The sequence below is a fragment of the Suricata suricatta genome, chromosome 13 (assembly GCF_006229205.1).
Source record: "Suricata suricatta isolate VVHF042 chromosome 13, meerkat_22Aug2017_6uvM2_HiC, whole genome shotgun sequence".
NCBI classification, from domain to species: Eukaryota; Metazoa; Chordata; class Mammalia; order Carnivora; family Herpestidae; genus Suricata; species Suricata suricatta.
In genome coordinates, this window is record NC_043712.1 from 79,143,387 (window position 1) to 79,165,107 (window position 21,721).

At 39.6% G+C, this 21,721-nt stretch overlaps 1 protein-coding gene across 1 annotated transcript in view; it reads left to right on the plus strand.

Moving 5' to 3' along the window:
* Nucleotides 1-21,721, plus strand: part of PTAR1 (protein prenyltransferase alpha subunit repeat containing 1) — a 46,122-nt gene that overhangs the window by 13,435 nt on the left and 10,966 nt on the right. Inside the window, exons 3-6 of the mRNA XM_029919680.1 lie at nt 3,187-3,253; nt 10,884-10,988; nt 12,790-13,003; nt 21,321-21,625. Of these exons, the coding sequence (XP_029775540.1) occupies nt 3,187-3,253; nt 10,884-10,988; nt 12,790-13,003; nt 21,321-21,625 (691 nt within the window). The remainder of the gene's footprint in view (nt 1-3,186; nt 3,254-10,883; nt 10,989-12,789; nt 13,004-21,320; nt 21,626-21,721) is intronic.

Here is a 21,721-nt window from a genome sequence, read left to right on the forward strand (position 1 = left end):
GCAGCAACTTTAACCATACATTTTGCTTAGAGCGTTCGTTACTTTTGGCAGGACCCAATCACAATATTTAGTGTTTCTTTGAAAATAACCGATTACAGGGTGGGCCGAGGACCCCCACCTGGGGTGAGTAACTGGTTAATCTAGTATTAAACAACAGGTAATTCTCTGTGGTTTCCATCTACAGGCCTGTCCTCAGGAATGTTAAGGGTGTTAGCTGGCCTTTCCTGATTGGGTGTTACAAGGGTGGTCTCTCCTGCCTTGGGCAAGGTGTAACTGAAACTTAGGCCTTCTCGGTCAGAGGGGAAACTTAAAGCCTGTCATGGAGTCAGTTTGCTTTAGACTTGTGTCCTTACAGGAGGACATTTAGATATAGGAGGACATTTCTGGCAGAGAAGAGCAAGCAGGGAGATCTGAATGATCCAGAGTGGGTGGGCAGATAGGAGGTGTGTTCAGAGAACAGAGGGCTTTAGTTCAGGTGCGGGGTAGCACAGGGCAGGCTGATGAGGGCGCTGTGGGTTGTTTCTGACCAGGTTCTAGTGTTCTGGTACATTCCCAGCATCTTGTGCTGTGGTCGAGCTCTGGACCCAATCTCCTGGTGAGCACCCTGTGTGAACTTCCACACTTCTTTATCCTCACTCATACTTTTTTCCAGTCTGCAGTGCTCTTTACCACTTTATTCATTTCTAGCCTTTCCTGGGTACTTGAGTAAGAATTAATTTTTTTAAGTTTTTTTAATGTTTATTCATTTTTGAGAGAGAGAAATACAGAGACAGAGCATGAGTTGAGGAGAGGCAGAGAGAGGGAGACACAGAACTCAAAACAGGCTCCAGGCTCCACACTGTCAGCACAGAGCCCGACGCAGGGCTCAAACCCATGAACCACGAGATCATGACCTGAGCCGAAGTTGGATGCTTAACTGACTGAGCCACCCAGGCGCCCCACCCAGTAAGAATTAATTCAAACTGCTTTGGTGGTCCTCAAAATATGATATTTGTTTCTACGTCATAATTATTTCATTTTGTCTTACATAATTTTATGTTCTCTCCAACTAAAGGGTAACCTTTTAGAAGGCAAGATCAGGTCTTATTTATCATTATATCCATTCTGTTAGTCCTGAGGGCTCAGTTTAATATTTGCACATAATCAATATTTGGAATATTTGTGGAATTAATCAAACAATATAGCAAGTTACAGTTATTTTTCTTGGTAAATACTAAACTAGTGCCAAAAGATTCTAAAGGTAAAAGAGGTTAATTAGATTATTTTTTTCAAGTTTATTTATTTAGCAGACATGTGAGCAGGGTAGGACCAGAGAGAGAGAGGGAGAGAGAATCCCAAGCAGGTTTGACATTGTCAGGGTAGAGCCTGATGTGGGGCTCGAACCCATGAATGGTGAGATCCAGTGACATGAGCGGAGATCAAAGGTCAGACTCTTAACCAACTGAGCCACTCAGGCACCCTAGAGTACTCTTTCAGACATAATTGTGTTTATGCATATAATGACTCGTAATGAGGAAGATAGTGGACAAAAATGTATGCTAATCCTACCTTTTGTTTCTTATTTATTGAATGTTATAGTGATGAAATCATTGTCTCATAAAAAATGTTAGTTTCTTAAGATGGTTGAGAATGAAGTAAATTTTTTTGTTCATTTAGGACATTTTTAAATGCCTACAAGATATATTTATGCACATTCTTATGTGTCCCAATTATTTATTGTAGACACGTATTTTAATTGCGGTATTATTGAGTTATTAAAAACAAGTCAGATACTGACTTTGCCACATCCTGACTGGATGTCCAGAGGCAAATTATTTAAACTTATGTTAGTTTCCCTCTCTGTGAAGTAGAATGAGAATATCTTGAACCATAATCCTGTAACTCAATGAAATAATGTAAATAAAGGACTTACTGTGGGGCCTGGTGTACACGAAGGCCAAGTAATTACAATTATTTTTATTATTTTCTTTTACTTAGTGTTTAATACGAGCTTGATAGAGGTTATCTTAATTTCATTCTCTACGTTGATCATCTTAATCCTAAAATTCTCTTCTCAATTTTAATAAAAGACAATATGTCTAAACATATTAGTGATTTTGTTCTATTAAACAACCTATGGAGCTTATTTGAATATATGGGAATCCTGTCAATACCATGATCACTAAATAGCTAATGAATATATAGGCTGTTAAAAAATGAAAATAGAATATACCAAACAAAAATGAAAAAAGTGTTTATATTAATAATTATAAATTAAAGTTGTAAAATAAAACAGGAACAATAATTTTGTGTCTGCTACATTCATTTTTTTAAATACAGTTACCTAAGTTGTAGTTACAGGGACATAAGTGCACACTTGTTACTCTTGGCAATGTTAATAGATACAGTTCATTTGAAGGACAGTTTGGAAATGCTTAGTAGGAGCCATACTGGTATTTATATTGTTTGACATAGAAGTTCAGCTCTTGGAAATAGGTCCTAAGAAAATAATAACCAACTAGACAAAAACTGTGTTTATAGTCATATTAACTATAACGGTAAAAACAAACAGGAAACAACATGACGAATGATAAAGAAAAATGATAGTAGGTCACAGTAAGGGCTTGTCATGCGGCTGTTAAAAATGAGTGCTGTGGCAATATTGGAGCATGCATGTGAAATAATACTGAATGAAAAAGGAGAACAAAACTGCATTTGTCATTGCTACGACTGTATAAAAATGTGTGTGACAAAGAATAATCTTTGCAAAGGAATGTAAATGAATTGTGTTAAACGATTATGAGTAGGTTTCTTTCCCCTTTTGAAAATTTGCACAATTATTGAAATATTTGTGGAATCAAAAGAATAACGGTATAGAAACATTTCTTTTCCTTGGTCAATATTAAATTAGTGCCCAAAACTACTATAAGAATGAGGAGATTAATTTGAGAATGTTTTGTAGGCATAATGTACTGTGAAGTTGTTTGAGTGTCAACTTTTACAAGAGTTACATCTGTCATAAAGTAGAAAAAAAATCTTGAGGATAATCTTCTTATTTCTGGCAGCTTAGAACAAGGTACCTACCATTAAAATACTATGGCATGGTATATATATAAGTATAATATGAGATACAGATATATAAGGCCTTAAAGAGAAGGCAGGCTTCAAGGGTAGGACTATTTTTAATGTGACTTCTCTTTATTTTAGAATTGATAGATGTCACATGCACCCTGCTGCTTCTAAACCCAGATTTCACCACTGCATGGAACGTAAGGTACGTCCTTCTCCCCAGTGATCAGATGAACTTGTCCAAATTTCTGAAGACCTCGAAGCCCCACGAGTGGTTACCTTTTTGAAAAATGAACTATAAACCATGTATTTATTGCATTTTATGCTTATTTCTTCTATCCATTCTTTATATTATCTCCCATGACAGTTCTGACTTAAATTTGGCTCCGTTTTGTATGTTTTTGTCTTTGCTCCATACACTTCCCTGTCTGAAATATAAATGATCATGTTGAGTTATAGTACACCGTTGTATGCATTTTATTTTCCTTCCTTTTTAGAGGAGTAGGGCAGCGGCATAATCGGTTGGTTTGTAAGGCATGGGTTATGTATTTGTGAAGCACAGTGTTAAGTGTGTAGGATGAGGATTCAAGGCCATGACCATTTAATCTCCATGTAGTTACTAATCTTGTGACCTCTGTGGACAAATCACTGAAAGTCTCTGGCACTCAGGATACTGGGAAGAGATCACATTAGATTAGTATCTTAGTTCTTTCATCTGGTTATGTTAGCTTTATACACAAAATACTTTATAGAAATATCAAAGTTCAGACGACCAGATTAATGATTTTTTTCTTCACTGAAATTTTTTCAGTTAGTTAAACAATATGTATGGTTTTTTAAAAATGATGGTCTCGGGGCGCCTGGGTGGCTCAGTTGGTTAAGCATCCAGCTTCGGCTCAGGTCATGATCTCACGGGTCGTGGGTTCAAGCCCCGCATCGGACTCTGTGCTGACAGCTAGCTTAGAGCCTGGAGCCTGCTTCAGATACTGTGTCTCCCTCTCTCTCTGACCCTCCCCTGCTCGCGCGCGCGCTCTCTCTCTCTGTCTCTCAAAAATAAAAAAGTTTTTAAAAAATGATGGTCTCCTTGACTAACAAACATTCTTTCAGAGGAAAGCAAAATACAAGTTAAAGAGAAAAGTGAAGTCCTGTTGAACATAGTGAATACATTTTGCTTATTTATTTACTTATTTATTTTAGTGAATACATTTTATTTAGTTATTTTTTTAGAATTCTTTTAGAAATGTTTGTTTTTTTAATTTTTTTTTTATGTTCTTTATTTTTGAGAGACAGAGAGAGACAATGGGAACAGGAGAGGGTTCAGAGAGAGAGGGAGACACAGAGTCTGAAGCAGACTTCAGGCTCTGAGCTAGCTGTCAGCACAGAGCCCGACGCGGGGCTCGAACCCACGAATGTGAGATCATGACCTGAGCCGAAGCCAGACACTTAACCGACTGAGCCACCCAGGCGCCCCAGTGAATACATTTTAAATTTTCCTATGGGGAGAGCCATAGATTAGAGCTCTTTATCTTTAAAGACGACTTAATTTGTTTAATCTACGTAAGCAGGGTTACATTCTTCGTTAGTGTCTACAATGCCTATTTTTGTTTGTGTAACTGATTTTTAAAAAGTTAGATAACTTCTGTTATATGTATTTTTAAATTGTTGAATAATTAATATTCAGATATTTAGAGTAAGGAGTAAGAAAATTATAGGATGAGATAGAAGGCTTTAAAATTTCAATAATTTTAGGATTCTGATTTTCCTTTCTGGAAAGCACCACCATGGGTGGTTTATGGGCGGCTGCTATATTATAGGGACATACTATAACTGTACTCTTTAACTTCAGTTAATCCACACAGCACTCCACAGCGTTTGTTCATTTATCAATTATTTACTGATTGCTATACATTAAGTTCTAGGCTCTGGGAATAGAACCACGAACAAAACAAACAAAACCCTGTCCTTGTGGAATTTTTATTCTAATAGGGGAGGAAAAGAAGTAAAGACATTACTAAATAAAATCTACATTAGACCAAGTGGTGGTTAAATCCTGTGGTGAAACAGTGGGACAGGAAAGTGGGGAATGCCAGGAGGAGATGGGAAGATATAGAAAATAGAACAGTTTTAAACAGGGGGCAGCAAAGACTGCCATGAAGGTGGGGATCAGTCTGTGAGTTCTGGGGTGAGAGCATTCCAAAAGTGGGAGCAGTGGCAGGTGGGAAAGCTGTGGCTCTGAGTGCTCCTCGGGGCGCTGGGACAGCAAGGCAGCCACTGCGGCTGGAGTAGTGGGAACCGGATCTCACAGGGTTTTGTAGGTCTTCCTAAGCTTTGGTGGGAACTCGAACTCTTAACTCAGGAGAGAGAGAAAGTCCTGAAAGCTAAGGGTCAGATCTCACTTTGAAAGCTCTAGCTCCTGTGGACAGTAGACTGTAGGGGGTGGGGGGGAGGGAGTTAGGTAGTGGTTGTGGTAATTTAGGTGAGAGATGCTGTGATTTGAAATGGAAAAGGTGAGATTGTCACTCTATTTCATGAGCCGTATAAGCTTTGACTGTATTTAATAAACCGATTTTAAAGACACAGATGATGAATTCGATGCAGGAAAGAGAAGAGGGCAAGCTTGTCTCTGATTTTTGGCCTGAGTAATGGAAAGGATAGAGTTGCTCTTTACTGAAATAGGGCTGCCTGGATGGGGTGCAGATCTAGGTGGGGAGTGCTGGGTGGAGGTCGGGAGTTCAGCATGGGACACATTAGGTTTGTGTCTTTGTACTTGTGTATGACTCTGAAGACCAGGCAGGAGTTTGAAGCCAGATGTAAATCTGGAAGTCCCTAGAAAATGGATGGTATTTAAGGCCATGAGATAATTTGAGGCACCCAAAGGAGTGGGTGTAGACAGAGGAAAGAATCGCGCAGAATTCTAGTGCGGCCCGGCCCAGTAGAGTGGCCGCTAGCCACGTGTGGTCCTTGAGAGGTGACTCGCCTCAGTCGACATGTGCTGTAAGTGTAAACGGCACATCAGATTCTGAAGACTCAATACCCAAAGAGTAAATATCGTGTTAATAATTTTTATATTGAATTACATGTTGAAATTATATTTGGGGCATATTGAGTTGAATAAAATGTATTGCTTTCTACTTGTTTTTAATGTAGCTGTTGGAAAGGGCTGACATTGGTGACTCACATATTTCTGATGGGCACTGCTGTCCGAGAGTTTTCACGATGAGGAATCCGCAGGGGAGACATTAGGAAGGCGCTATCAAGCTTCAGCTGTCTCTTCTATAAGATGAGATTGTAGTAGGTTGTGCCGTATGGGATTGTATTAATAAATACCAAACAATTAAACCTAAGCATCCAGATCCTGGTTCCTAACACTGTTCTCTAACAAAAGGAAATAAGCTTCTTGAAGAAATGTCTGATTCTAAGAGCAGGGCAGGAAATATATGAGTGTGGAACATCTCAAAGAGCCAGAAAGTAAGGAAGTGCTCAAAAACAAAGTGGCGGGAATATGTCCAGGGCTTCTGTAGCCAAAGCTGGAACAATTGAGCAATCACATAATATTGGGTTATACCCTGAAGTGTAAAAGGGGTGTTCATAGTGACTCATAGTGACATAAATAATTGAATAAGCAAACAAAAAGTAGTCAGATAAATCTCCCATATAGAAGAATTCCAAATACTTTATGCAGGCGATTCCCTTAAATCACTCGTTAAGTTGGAATTTCTCTCCAAAAAGCACAATAGAAAAACCTGACATGTACCGTCTTACCCAGATCATCAAGGTCCACATTAGCTGGAACAAGTCATGATGATATTTTGTGTCCTTGGATATGATGCAGTAGAGATGGTACTTTGTGGTCTCTTCCTCCTCAAAACCCTAGTCTAACCATAAGAAAAACTTCATATAAAATAGCACATTCGGACTCATAAAGACTGTCAAGGTTTATCTGAGGAGCCTGAGGAGCCATAACCGAAGGTAATGTGATGTCCTGGTCAGGGTGCTGGGCTAGATAAAGGACATTTGGTAAAAACTAAGGAATTCTGAATAAAGTATGGACTTCCAATAGTAGTTGACTGATGGTGGTTCATCAATTATGACAAATGTAATATATTACTAAAGGAAACTGGGTACGGAGTATACAAGAGTTCTCTTTACTATCCTTACAACTTTCCTGTAAATTTAAAACAATTGTAAGATTAAGAGTTTTATATTTAAGACCTTTTTTCTTTAAATAATCTCTGTACCCAACATGGGGCTTGAACATAACCCTGAAATCAAGAGTCTCATGTTCTACCAACTGAGCCAGGCAGGTGTCCCAAAAGTTTATTTTAAAAAAGAGCGTGGGTGGCTCAATCATTAGGCGTCCAACTCTTGATTTTGGCTCAGGTCAGGATCTCAGAGTTTGTGAGTTTGAGCCTCGTTTCAAGCTCAGTCTTAACAGTGCTGAGCCTGCTTGGGATTTCTATTTCTTTCTCAAAATAAATAAACCTTAAAAATGTTTTTGAAAAATAATAAAAAAAGAAAACCCAAAAAGGCATTTGCATATTGGCAATTTCATATGGTTTAACATAATACAGGATTGTTTTGAGGATTAAATTAGATAACATATGTAAGTCACTTAACGCAGTGCCTGATTCAGGAAAAGTGTTCGGTAAATGGTAGTTTTTATGAGGATGATTTTTATTATCATCATTATTGTTATTTCAGACAGAATAACTAGATACAGGAAAAAAAAAAGATGGCGTTTGTTTACTCAGTCATTACTATGTGCCACGTACTGAGCTAACCAGTGAAGCTCAAGATACACATAGCCCCTGGTTTCCTACAAATTTAAATCCAGTGACTGCAGAGAGAAACCGTAACTAATAAGTTGAGATGGACAGAAGACAGAAAAACTCAAAGAAGATAAACTTTGTGGAAATATAAAAGCCCTCGCCTGATTTTGTCCCAGTAAGGTTGCGCGCGTAGCCGGGCACTGTTCCCTACCACCCCTTGCTCTTTATAAAACCACACGGGTGGCCTTTCCCTTTCTGAGGCACTTCTCCCCACATTTATTTGACCTTTGTGTTATTCCTTGGTCTTCTGTTAGCACTGTATCCCCTGAGGCTTTCAGGATGAATCTCAAAACCCCGCTTACTCAGTGTGTCTGAAAATAAAGCCGCCTCAGATGTAGGGCAGTACTCCAGTTCCTCAATAAGAGAAGTCCAAAAAAAGTTTTTTAGGCTAATATCAATATGTAGCCTTAAACTACGTGCATGAAATAAGCAAATGTCTTACTGTGATAATTACTTCTTAAATTTAGTCACATACCTTTAAAATAGCATGTACTATGAAGTATTTTAATTTATTAGTTCATCATTTTCTTATGTTTCATTAAACAATTTAAGTGTTTTATGTGGTTTATGGACATCAGTGACTTTGTCCTCTTGAGAGTTACTTTTTTCAACTGACCCAGCAGCTTTCCAGAGCACGTCATGTTGTTTGAGATATAGCACTTTATGAATCCATCTGTGACTGAAATTTTTCTCAAGATAGATTCCTACTTGAACTCATTTGAGCAGTTGATTTTCTTTTATGATTATCCCTTGGTTCTGTAATCACTATAACGTAATTACTGTATTTCTTTTTCAAGTGATCTTTAAAAATTTTTGTTTATGACAGTATTTAATCCCTACAGTGTTCAGTCCTGTCCCTAGGAATGTTTATTAAATTGTTATTTAAATTTTGCTTGCTTTCTTATATCTGGTGGTCTTTTTTTTTTAATGTCTATTTATTTTTGAGAGACAGACAGACAGACAGGGTGGGAGTGGGAGAGGGGAAGAGAGAGAGAGACATAGGTTCAGAAGCAGGCTTCAGGCTCTGAGCTGTCGCCAAAGAACCTGATGCCCGGCTTGAACTCACACAAACCATGAGATCATGAGCCCACATGGGACACTTACCTGACTGAGCCACCCAGGTGCCTGTATCTGGTGATCTTCTAAAGCATCCATATATCACATCGCGTGTGGTTATTTCAGGCTAAAGTATCTTCCCATATAAGTTGTTCAAAATAAATTAAGAGAGATCTCTCATTTAAGAAACTTTGTAAAGATTCAAACTTTGTAAAGAGTGACTGCTCTTTTCTGAAAAAGTTTTGATTTCCTCCTAGACATATATAACAGTCTAGGTAGGCAGTAGTAAGTAAACAAGGTGAGGTTTAAAATTTAGCCCCTGGAAACGAGGCTGCCCCTGGTAAGTTACGTACCGCAGAATTTGGTGCATCTTTTGGCAGGATTCTTCTAACACAGTGCTGCGTCACTAGTTTTTGATTCAGCGGGTCTGGGATGAGACCTGAGAACCTGTATTTCTCACAAGTTTCAGATGATGGTGATGTCGCAGTTGAGGACCTTGCTTTGAGAAACACTGTGTTATAAAGAAGTTAAAATGATACACTGATTTCTGAAGAAAGACGACATAGAACTGTAAAAGTAATTCACTGTTGGCATTAGTCTTTCCGTGACACACAGACTTCCTGTACATTGAAAGAAAAATAGAAAATACATATGTTAAAGCATTCATAAACCTCGGTATCACTTCACAAATTATATTCTGAAGCGCCTCACCTAAAAATGATTATAAAATATAAATATCTGTTATCACTGTTCAGTATTTTCATTAAAAAGGAAGTCGTTTCCCTTATCAAATGACGAAGAAAGAGCACATTGCTGTTGGAAAGAAAAGGTATTGTGGTAATTAGGAACTAAATTCATCTAAGTAGGTGAGGTCTATGATCTGGGTTTTGGTCTTGGGATTAAATTTCTCTAAAATAAATGAATTCCCCCCACCACAGGAGGGACTTTTTAAGATTAGTAAATGACCTAATTTTATTGTAATCGTTACGTTGAAAATTAATTAGGAATATAATCAGGAATATCAGAACTTAGTATCAGAAACGTATCTGAGAAAGTAAATCAAAACCTGAATTGTATTTACTTGAGAAATCGGCCGAGAGCTGTTGCGGGACCGTCTTTGTAACTGCAGGACTCTCGCTGTTTGTGTTTCAGAAGGGGGGGGGGCGTCCCAGGGCCTACGCAGGGATTTCGCCTGGTCGTAACGTCTTTTGGGAACTTATCCTAAGTAATGGTAGCAACGAAAGAGTTAATTAGGCACAAGGCTCTGCTTCAGAAATATTTCAGAATAGCGTAAACTTGGAAGCAACCCAAACGTCTAACCAGAGAAGAAAAGGTCATTAAATGATAGCGTAGCCAGTCAGTGAAAACTATTTGACTGTTTTAAATGTTCACTTTAGATCCATGGGGGTAATTCATAAGCTGTAAAACAGAATATAAAATTGTGTGTTAATTAAATATACACACGTATGGGAAAAGAAAGAGGGGAAAATTGAAAAATAAAAACAGTAATTTTATTAGGGTAATGATTGGTTTTTTTCCCTTATATCTTAATTGTACCTTGTGTGTTGCTTTCTGTGTGTTTTTTGGTAATAAACTATATCAGGTCCAACTAGAGCGATTCTTGACTAGTACTGGATCTGCTCTGCAGATACTGATGTCAGGCCTCGTAAGTTTTGGAAGTGAAACAAGTCGGAAGACCTCTTTGCCCTCTCCAAACTGGTAACTCAAGTTCCACTACTGATTTAAGAGCTTCTGTGTCAGCTTATTAATGCTGTTTCTTTGAGATAATGAGAATATAGTTTTGGTTACTTTGTGTGATATTTATGAGAGTTTCATGTTTTATTTATTTTTTTCTGGAAATTCACTTCACAGTGAGGCCCTATTAATAGCCATGCAGTATGTTTTGATGGAAAGATAGAGTAATGGTTCTTTTTTATTTTTCTTTTACAGAAAAGAGCTGATCCTCTCTGGCACTTTAAATCCGATTAAGGACTTACATCTGGGAAAACTGGCCTTAACTAAATTTCCAAAGAGTCCAGAAACATGGATTCACAGGTGTGATTCATTTACATCATAGGCTTGTTAGGGTTCAGAGTGTCTGGAGAAAAGCACAGTGTCAACCAGGGTCACAACCAAGGTAAAGCCAGGTTACCTACTTTTAAATCTAGATGCCCTCACCTGCTCCCTGTGTGATCTTCAGAAATTATTTAACCTCTTCAAGCCTCAGTTTTCTTATTCATAAAATGGGTATAATAATTACACCTATTTCAGAGTTAATGGTTGGCTTTACATGAGATAATGTATGTTAACACTGCCACAGTGCCTGGCACATATTAAATACTCAGTAGGTTTTAGCTGCTATTACTAACTGCGCAGTCCTAACAGAGATGGCATTTGGATATTCAACTGTAATGAGCGATTGGGTTTTAGAATTCACTCAGGTGTGTCTCTGGTACAGATTGCCATGGTGATGGTTGTGATTATTAAAATTAACAAAATAAGGGCAGCTCAGGTGAATGGTGAGTAGGCTGTGCTAAAGTTGCTAAGACTGTTTGCAAAGGATACTTTTAGGTTAAAGGCCAGAGGCAGCAGTAAAAACTCTTCTCCACATCCTGGCTCTCTGGAACTCTTCCTCTTGGACTCCAGAGAGCGACTTCATTCTGACTGAAATGAGCTGGTGTGGGCTTGCTGGCTGGGGTCAGTGGGGAGATTCTTCAGAGAAGTCTGTTCTCCGATTGATTACTAAGCCACTTAGAACTTGTCTTCAGTCCTGAGCATTTTTAGGATCTTAGTTCAGGGCATCTTAGCTGTGATCTTGCCTTGGGCTGGCATTGCAGATCAGCTGCTCCCACTGTGCGTCCCTGGTACTTTCTCCACAGGACTTGAGGCCACACTTGAGAGGCATCTGAGTGTGCACGTGGAGGTTTGGGACGGGCTGATGGCAGGGGAGGTACACTGTATTGAATATGCATTCGCCAGTTTATAGGCTTATCTAGTATTTTATAAAGCAAGTTTCTGTTGTTAAGTAAAACACTTCTATTTGAAAATGACAAAATGAATTTTTGTGCTCAATTTCTAGTAACCTTTGGGTTGCAAATTTTGGTCTACAAGAATGCTTCTTACCGAGACGATATTTGTAAAAACTAAAGACATTAGGTAGTTAGAGAGGCTTTGTTAGTGCTTTTCACTTAAGTGTATGCTAATGAAAATCTTAAATAGACAAGGGGAAAATCTGTGGATAAAGACATTTTAAAGCCTCCTTGATGGTTTAACTAATTATATTGTATTTGTGTCCTTCCAGATTCTCTGCTATAATAAATTCTGCCTAATGAAAGTAGTCATAATGCAACTTCTTGTTTGCAAACAAATACGCATAGGGTGAGGCATGTACATATAATTAAAGATGTGAGCCTTGACTCCTCTTCTGGTGTTTACCAGCCATTAATTAACATCCCCTCCAGTCCCCCCCCCCCGGCCCCCCCCCCCCGCCCCTACACATACACACACACATACACACACGCACGCACACACATGCGCCCGCTGTCTTTGCATTTCCTGGCCAGTTGGACTTTTTGAGTTGTCATATTGGAATTAGGCACTCTCTTTTTGACACATTTTAATGTTTTAGAAAGGCTTCTCTCTGTTCTTTTTCCTCATCCTCCCCATCCATGGTGCTGGAGCTAATTGTGTCTTTAAAAACAAATGCAACAAAGTATTCTGACTGCTGCAAAATTGAGCTCATAGGCAGGCATTATTTTGCATTGCCTGAATGGAAATCAAGATCAAAGAAAACTGGCTGTTTTCCTCTCTGATTTATGTTCCTTCCTCATGCTCGTTCCCACATGTACCTTAACAGGCGGTGGGTGCTACAGCAGCTCATTCAGGAAACCTCCTTGCCTTCCTTTGTGACGAAAGGAACCTTAGGAACACTTCCTGCAGAAAGGACACAGAGACTGATCCGAGAAGAGATGGAGGTGTGTGGAGAAGCGGCAGGGAGATACCCGAGCAACTATAATGCCTGGTCCCATCGCATCTGGGTCCTGCAGCACCTGGCCAAGCTAGACGTCAAGGTAAGGCTGTGATTCCAGTCTCCCGAAGCACACTCCCTGGCTGCCCGTAAGTCTTCGGATTGCGCTTCCTCCTCAGAGGAACTTCTAGGGAGGAAAGTAGAGGAACTAGTGGCCCAGCAGCCTGGGAAGGATCTAGCAGCCGATTCCTCCAGGGAAACCCTGGCGGTTGAAAAAAAGTTTGCATTCCTCACCAGTGCGTTTTTGGCACGCTTAAGGTTAGTACATTGGTAGAACTAAGGCAAGTTTAAGCAGTAAAGAAGACCGAGCGTAATTCGTTTTGCCCTGAAACAGGAAGAGATGGTTAAGCCTTATAGAATTGGACTTGTTCTTTCTTGGTGGCTTCTCCTTATGCAATTTCATGTGCTGAGTCAGCTGGCTGCCTGATTTTGCCTTCTCTCCTGGGGAGGGAACAGAGCTCACCTGGTGTTCCCAGACTTGGCTGAGTCTGTAAACTGCCTTAGGATTTCTGAGCCCCACCCCAGGCCTGCTAAACTGAGGGAGAGGGCAGGATTTAAGAGCAGTATTTTTCATCGGCTCAGGGAGCTTTCTGGATGCAGAGCGGGTTGGAAGCTGTCATAGCTTAAGCCTTTCACTTTAGAAATGAGGAGATGGAAGTTTCCAGAGAATTTTAATGGCTTAGGCTTGGCCACGGATGTATCACTTATTATTCATCAGATGGAGACCAGCTTTCCTTTTGCTCCATCATACATACGACAGCTTCTGTTTTTCTTCCCTTCTCACGTGTCATTGCCATGAGAATCCAACGCTTCCCAGGCTTGAGACAATGCAAAGGGGTCAGAATAACTCCTGTGGTACTTTCAGATTCATAGGGAAGCATTTTCTAGTTTTACTCACCACCGCCTTCCTCCATCTCCCTTCTCATGTTCCTGCTCCCCTCTCTGTGTCCCAGCCAGAGATTCCTCCAGGATTTTTTTAAAATTCCAAGAGAATTTTAAGCCAACACTTATGGAAAAGTAGCCCCTCCCCTCCAGTTTATACTGGCTTTGTGTTTCAGGAGGGGATAGCCCTTAACGGAGCAGAAAGAGCACAAAGACAGAATCATACTGACCTGGCTTCAGACTTTGGCCCTACTAGCTCTGAGTGGGAAATCCGCCTTCCGTGTTTCATCTGTAAATTAGCGGCTCCACTGCCTGCCTCAGTGGATCGTGAGAATTACTGGAGTTCATGCATGTGAAATACTGGGCACCTAATAGAGGCTCACTGAAGTTTGGTTCCTTTCTCTGTGCCCCACTGATAGAAAGTTTAGGTGAAACTGGCTACCAGTTTGCTAGATGAACTCAGTGTAATTTATGCATGAAAAAGTACCAAAACTCTTGCATTCCCAGACACTGTCCTGTATGCCAATTGTGACATAATGACAAGGAGAGCGCTCTCAACAAATTGAGACTCTAGTGGAGGAAACAGATGCCAGCAGTGCTGACACTTGCCGGAGCCGAGGGAAGCACTGGGTGCGGTGGGAGCCTGGGAGCGGCTTCTCCTCCAGGCTCGGCCGGGGGACACGCTGCCAGAAGGCAGGCTGCGGCCCTGTCAGGGGTCTGGGGTGCGGGAGGTCTGGTCCTTATGGAGTCTGGCCGGCCCAGCTCCACAGCCTGGCAGTGCGCAGGCGGTGGGGAGGGGCACAGGGAGCGTGCAGGATAAAGACAAAGGCAGGGTCCAGGTGAGCCGAGAGGTCTTTGGAAACTTCCCTGCCTTGATGTGGACCTTTTAAAGTGGCATTCCCATAAAACCAGGAACACGGGGCCAAGGGGAAATTCTTGGGTTTCTTGAGATGATTTGGATGTTAAAAATGACAATTCATGGGCAGTGTGTTGCCTCAGCCGCCTGGGTCCGGTCCTGGGCTCCCCTGGGCTGTCCACCTGCTGTGCCTGCCCTTGACCTCGGTGCTCTTACTGTCACCACTGCTGCCACAGTGCTCTCTGACAAGAGCTGGATTTACAAGATCCCCTTTCTGTTCTTGGAAGCCCCTGGGCCCCCCTAGGAAATCATGCCCTGCTATGCTTTGTCTATTAGAAAAAGTGATCACAGAGGTCCCATGATCGAAAGCAGCTTAAAAATACTACATGTAAATGAGCAGGCATTGAAAATAATATTTTTTAAAGTGCTGGTACCTAGCATAGATGAGGGTGTGAAAACAAGGGTTGTAGAAATGGGTGTAATCTTACGGAAGGGTAACATGGCAGTGTGCATCAGCCTTTACTCAAGAAGAGGCGTGTTCTCTCTGATCTAGCACTTCCACCTGTGGAAGCTCATCCTAAAGTTATAACAGGAGATGCCGTTCTGTGGTGTCGTGATCAAAGGCTCTACTCAGTGGTCAGACCTAACTTGAATCCTGACAGTACCACCAAGTGGGCTGGTGGCCCTGGGGGAGTTTCTTGGCCTCACTAGCCTTCAGTTTCCTCATCTGTAAAATGGGGATCCTGGTAATCCCTACCTCATCAAGTGTTGTGAATTAAATGGGAGAATCCACACAAAGTGGCTCTCACAAGGGCTTGTACTAAGTGTTCGGTAAACACTGGCTATTCTATTAAATATGAAAGTGTGATATACAAAAATACTATTTATAGTAGTGAAAAACTAGAACACTCTAACCCTCCAATAATGACAGATTAGTTACATTGCATTATATCACAAATTGGAACATTTTGTTGGTACTAAAAGTTACATTTTGGAAGACTATTTAAAGAAAAATGTCCACTATAGGATAAGGATCTAAAATAAATATGAGATGGTCCTAATATAATTTTTAAACATATTATTAGCTTTGAGTGGGATTTTGAAGTGTTTGGAACAGTGCCTGGCATGTTGTTACTGCTGAACATGAATAAGTACACACACACACACACACACACACACACACACGCACGCACGACATTGTTACGGAGATACTGGTGTGTGTTTCCTATTACAAGCATGTATATATTTTCTGCTCAGAAAAAAAGAATAAAGAATTGTGAAAGTGCTAGGGTGGAATTAGGAGATTTTCATTTTCTGTTTTCTATACTGATTGTGTATTCGAAGTGGATTTAAGTAGATTTTAAAATAGTCTCATTTGTGACAGTGGGGTGAGAGGAAAGACTCACGGTCGGACAGTTTATTACTACTGGTCCGTTGAAAGTTAATCCGGTGTGTCACCTGAGAAAGCACACGGTCATTTCTGCAAAAAAGACACAGCTGGCTGATAAAGACATGAAAACATGTTCAGCATCTTAGCCATCAGGGAAATGCAAATGAAAACCACTGTGAGATATCATTTCATACCAACTAGCATGGCTAAAATGAAAAACAGCAGTTACAAGTGTTGACAAGGATGTGGAGAAATTGGAGCCCTTATCCATTGCTGGTAGGAATGTGAAATGGTGCGGCCACTGTGGAAAACAGTTTGGCATTTCTTCAGAAAGTTAAACCTAGAATTACTATATATGACCCTACAGTTCCAGTCATAGGTGCATATATATGCCTCAAAGAATCGAAAACATGTTCATTCCACAACTTATACAGCCATGTTTACAGCAGCATTAAGTCATAATTACCCCATAGATGCAATGTGGTATGTTCATCCATACAATGAAATATTATTTGGCCATAAAAAAGGAACGAAGTTCGGATACATGCCAGAACATGGATGAACTTTGGAAACATTGCTGATTGAAAGAAGCCAGATTAAGAAGGCCACATAACCTATAATCCCATTTATACAACTGAAAGAGAGACACAGGTCCCAAAGGTGCAGTGACGAGAGAATTAAGAAGCAGGGGGCCACAACTCTCCAGGAGCTGAAGCCTTGGTCTCCCGGCTCAAGCCTCTTATTTTGCTACTCGTCTGATAACAGCAGGCACATATAATATAGTACTTGGCATCTTGACAGCTCACGCACCTGCTATGTATTCCACACTGGGTCGTATGTACATGTGGCACCAGACAAAACCTTCTTGTGCCCGGCCTGGTACCCGTATGATGTCCTTCTGGAGAGAACAAGCTGTCCCAGTGGCTTTCCGACCTGGGAGTGGAACTGCTTTCAGTCCTTGCTGCTCCGTCCCTTTCCTTCAGGACATTCTTAACGGTGCCTCCCACTTCTTGTTGTCCAACATACGACATTCAGGATGGGCAGAGCAGATTAGTGGGTGCCAGAGACTGGGGGGAATGGAGGTTTAGGGGACTCCGAATAATAATGGAGTTGTTATGGGAGTGATGAAAATGTTCTGAAATTAGCAGCGATGGCTGTACAACTATATGAATATACTAAAAACCACCACTTTTTTTAACTTCCAAAATTGGTTCTTAAAGTACATTAGAAAGAGTAAAACTTCAAGAATTCCTAATAAATTAATTGAAAAAAATAAAAATGAGGAACAGTGTATGACTATATGTATATAAAAATAGAGTAATCTTGGTACTAGCTCAAAAACTAACACAGTAATGGAAAATATAAGGCCCAGAAGCAGATACATAATGTGTGCAAATTTCATTGAAATACGGAATTTCACATAATTGGAAAAAAGATTCTTTGTTCAATCTGTGAAGCTGATTGAGACTGACCTTTTAGCAAATACTTGTCAGGTTTTAATCTCCTATACCAGACTGAACTCTAAATGGAATGAAAACTTACCTGAAGAAAAAAATGGAATTAAAAAACTCAATTGCAATAATATATTAAGAAAGGTATTTATACCATGGGGACCTACTATCTTTATAAAGATCTCTTACAGACCCATAATAAAAGTGAAGGATTATCACAAATAGTAAATTAGGCAGTTATTAAAAAAATTAGGCAAAATAGGCAATTTGTATAAGAAGACACAGAAAGAGGGGCGCGTGAGTGGCTCAGCTGGTTAAGCCCCCAACTTCAGCTCGGGTCATAATTTCACAGCTCATGAGTTCAAGCCCTGCATCTGGCTCTGTGCTGACAGCTCGGAGCCTGGAGCCTGCTTCAGCTTCTGTCTCCCTCTCTCTGCCCTTCCCCTGCTTACCCTCTGTCTCTCTCTGTCTCTCAAAAGTGAATAAACGTTAAAAAATTAAAAAAAAAAAAAAAAAGAATAAGGGAATAAAGTAAATACTTAGCCTTAATGATAAAAGTAAATGCAAATTAAAATGACATGATTTTCCACTTATTAAATTAGTAAAGATTAAAGTACTGATAAGGAATTTAAGAAATATTTAACATGTTCTTCCAGTAGAAATATAAATCATACAACCCTTCTGGAGGGCACTTTGACAATATATATGAAGAACTTTAAAAAATGTTTCTTACTGTTCCAGTAAATATACTTCTAGAAATTTCCCCTAAGTAAATGAATTGTGCACAAAGACTTTATATGTGTTCAAGAAAGTTTTACTTCTACAAGAGTGGAAACAAAATGAGATAATAGTTAAATTGTGATAACCTTTAGGATGAAATATTATGCAGAAGTTTAAAATTATAGACTAATATTTAATGACATGGGTATATGCATATAATTTAAGTGGAATAAAATCAGAATAAAAGAATATCCCAAATGTGTGTTAAAAATAAACTGCACACATGCATGCATAGAGAAAAGCTGAAAGACTGGTGATAGACCAGAATGTTAAAGGTAGTTCTCTCTGGCCAGTAGGGTGACAGGTGATTCTTTTTTCTCTCTCTCTCGTTTTTTTTTTTTTTTGTATTCTGTATTTTTGAAATGTCCTAGAATGATCATTCTGTATCACTTATAATCAGAAAAAATGTTTTTTGAAAAATTTATAGGGCACATGGCTTATATATAGTCATTTTCAGTTTTAACTTTAGGCCTCTTACCTCTTACCCTTCTGTGTCACAGCCCTGCTTCTGTGGCTTTCTTGTAGTTATTTATTCACTCATTCATTTTTAGATGGAGTACTGAAAAATAATAATAGTATACAAGTCATACCACACATACCACACATTGGTCATCGATTCTGTCTGTACCTGACATTTAAGCCCTGTGTCTATGCGGTGTCTTTAGAATCACTTTAAAGGGAATAGCTGTCTTTTTAAGAACTTACTGCTTATATCTCTCTACCTTTTTACTCTAGTAAAAGAAAAAAAAAAATGCCCTGAAATTTCCGTTAACGTTTCTTTTCTAGTTCAGTATGCCTCTTAAATATATCAAGGGGAAAGAATACAGTGAATTTTCTTCTTAAAAATTCTGTGGGAGAACAATTTTTTTAATGTTTTGTTTTTGAGAGAGAGAGAACAGGCATGCAAATGGGGAAGGGGACAGAGAGAGAGGGAGACGAAGAATCTGGCTCCAAGCCATCAGTGCAGAACCCGACACAGGACTTGAACCCATGAACCATGAGATTATGACTTGAGACAAGTCGGACACTTAACTGACTGAGCCACCCAGGTGCCCCAAAAAGTCTGAGAAAATTTTTTAAAGGAATTACATTCATACTGTTGAAAGTCTTTCATATATGGGCTATTTTTTTGTCTCAAAATTATTTTTAAAAAATTAAAATTTTTGTCTACAGAAATATGCAGTAAGAAATCATCTAAACGTTTTTCATGTTATATAAATTCCTTTTAAACATGTTTTGTACTCTTTTCAATCAATATTAAAAAACCCTACCAAAAAAATATTAAAAAAAAAAGAAACCCTACCAAAATTAAAAACCTAAAACATTGTAGCCCAACTGTTCTGCAGTTTAATTCTCCAAAAATGTAATAACCTTAAGGTTAGTGTGTATTTTTCGAAGGTAAAAGTTTATCGGTGTTGTTTTGCTTACTCTTTTACTCAGATGAACAATCTTGTTTTCCATTTCTCAGAGATTCACCAGTTCTGGAAACAAACTTATTTGGCTTTGAATAAATTCCTTAGAACTTAAAAAATGTTTAAAACATTTCACAGATGTAAGTCCACTGTCCTACCTGGGAGTAATCTTGCCCCTCTGTATTGGTCACTTAGCTCATTAAATTGTTCACTTATAAAATACTTAGATGTCTGCTCTGAGGGCCCTGGCTACAGAATGATGGAAGCAATACTGAGGAGTGAATAAATATCTTCAACAACTTGTAGAGATTAGTGAAAAAAGATGTGCAGTAAATTCTGTAATATATATGGCAGAACACACAGAAACAAGTTCAGAAGAGGGAGAGATTTCTCCTAGGGCAGAAAGGATGTGTGAGAAACGGAGAGGTGATCTTGGTGCGGGAGAAGGCATTTTCCTGGGGCCCTTGACGAGCCCGTGGAGGAGGAGCCCTCTGGCCGTGTGCCGGAGCTGCTGTTCACTGCTGGAAGGTGTGTGTCCTTTTTCCGTAGTCGGTCTGAAAACCCTCCGATGGAATGTGGTAGGCCCTCTACACTGTAGCTTTCACCGATCAAAATCCATTTGCATTTGCTACTTGTACGAGACACTGCCAGATACTTTATTTTTTCATAATTGCTGCTTTTATCATTCCATTTGAAATTGCTTAGTTTGCAAAATATACAAAGATTTTAACAATTGACTGCTGAATATTGTTTCATCTACTTAAAAATCACTTATCATTGATACTGAGTTTGAGATGAATAGTGAAAATCATGAGCTCTTGGGGCACGTGGGTGGCTCAGTCGGTTAAGCATCCGATTTCGGCTCAGGTCATGATCTCACAGTTCGTGGGTTCGAGCCCTGCGTTGGGCTCTGTGCTGACAGCTCAGAGCCTGGAGCCTGTCTTCAGATTCTGTGTCTCCCTCTCTCTCTGCCCCTCCCCTGTTCATGCTGTCTCTCTCTCAAAAATAAATAAAACACTAAAAAAAGAAAAAATCATGAGCTCTTAAAAATTTCTATGATTCATACATCATGTTTTTTGTACTGAACCCTTATAATTAGGTAGTGAACAAAACTGACATGGTCTGTGCCCTCAGAACAAATAATTACATCAAGTCAGTTGTTCAACACATATTCTAGTGTTCATTACATGTTGAAAGTTTACATCAAAGTAACTTCTCAATTTATATTTTCTCTTCAGCATCAGCATTCTTGTAAGTAATCACCCCAATGTTCATTATAGAATTTGGCTTTTCTGTGGATGTGCCAATCAGAATGTGATTGATGAAGGTCCTGGAAAAGAGTGACAAGTCCTTAACTTCTGTGGTTTATATTAAAAAATCTCTTATTACTTTATCAGGGAAAAGGTGAAACTATCCTTTACCGAGTTTCCACTAAGTGACAGCACTGGTTTGGGCATTGTATATAAAATATTGGTAGAAATATTATTATCCAAAAAACAAGGCACAAATGAAAGAAATCCAAGGCATTAATGGAGAAAGAAAAGCCTTTGGCTGTTCCACTTCTCACTTCCCTTTTTTCTTCCTACAAGATTCTTCTTGATGAACTGTCTTCTACTAAACACTGGGCATCCATGCACGTTTCAGACCACAGTGGATTTCACTACCGCCAGTTTTTGTTAAAGTCTTTGATTAGCCAAACTGTGATAGATGGTTCTGTATTGGAGCGGAACCCTTTGAGAAGTGAGCCAGCTCTAGTTCTTGCAAAAGATGAAGAGGAAGCAGCGTCAACTGAGGAAACAAGGATAAATCTTCCCCATCTTCTAGAAGAAGAAGTTGAATTCAGCACTGATCTGATTGATTCCTATCCAGGACATGAAACCCTTTGGTGTCACAGGTAAGAGAAGTGAAACACCCATTTTCTGCATGAAACCACATGTCGTAGGCCTCCCCTCTGGAGCAAATACGGTCGTCTGACTGTGGAGCTGGGCCC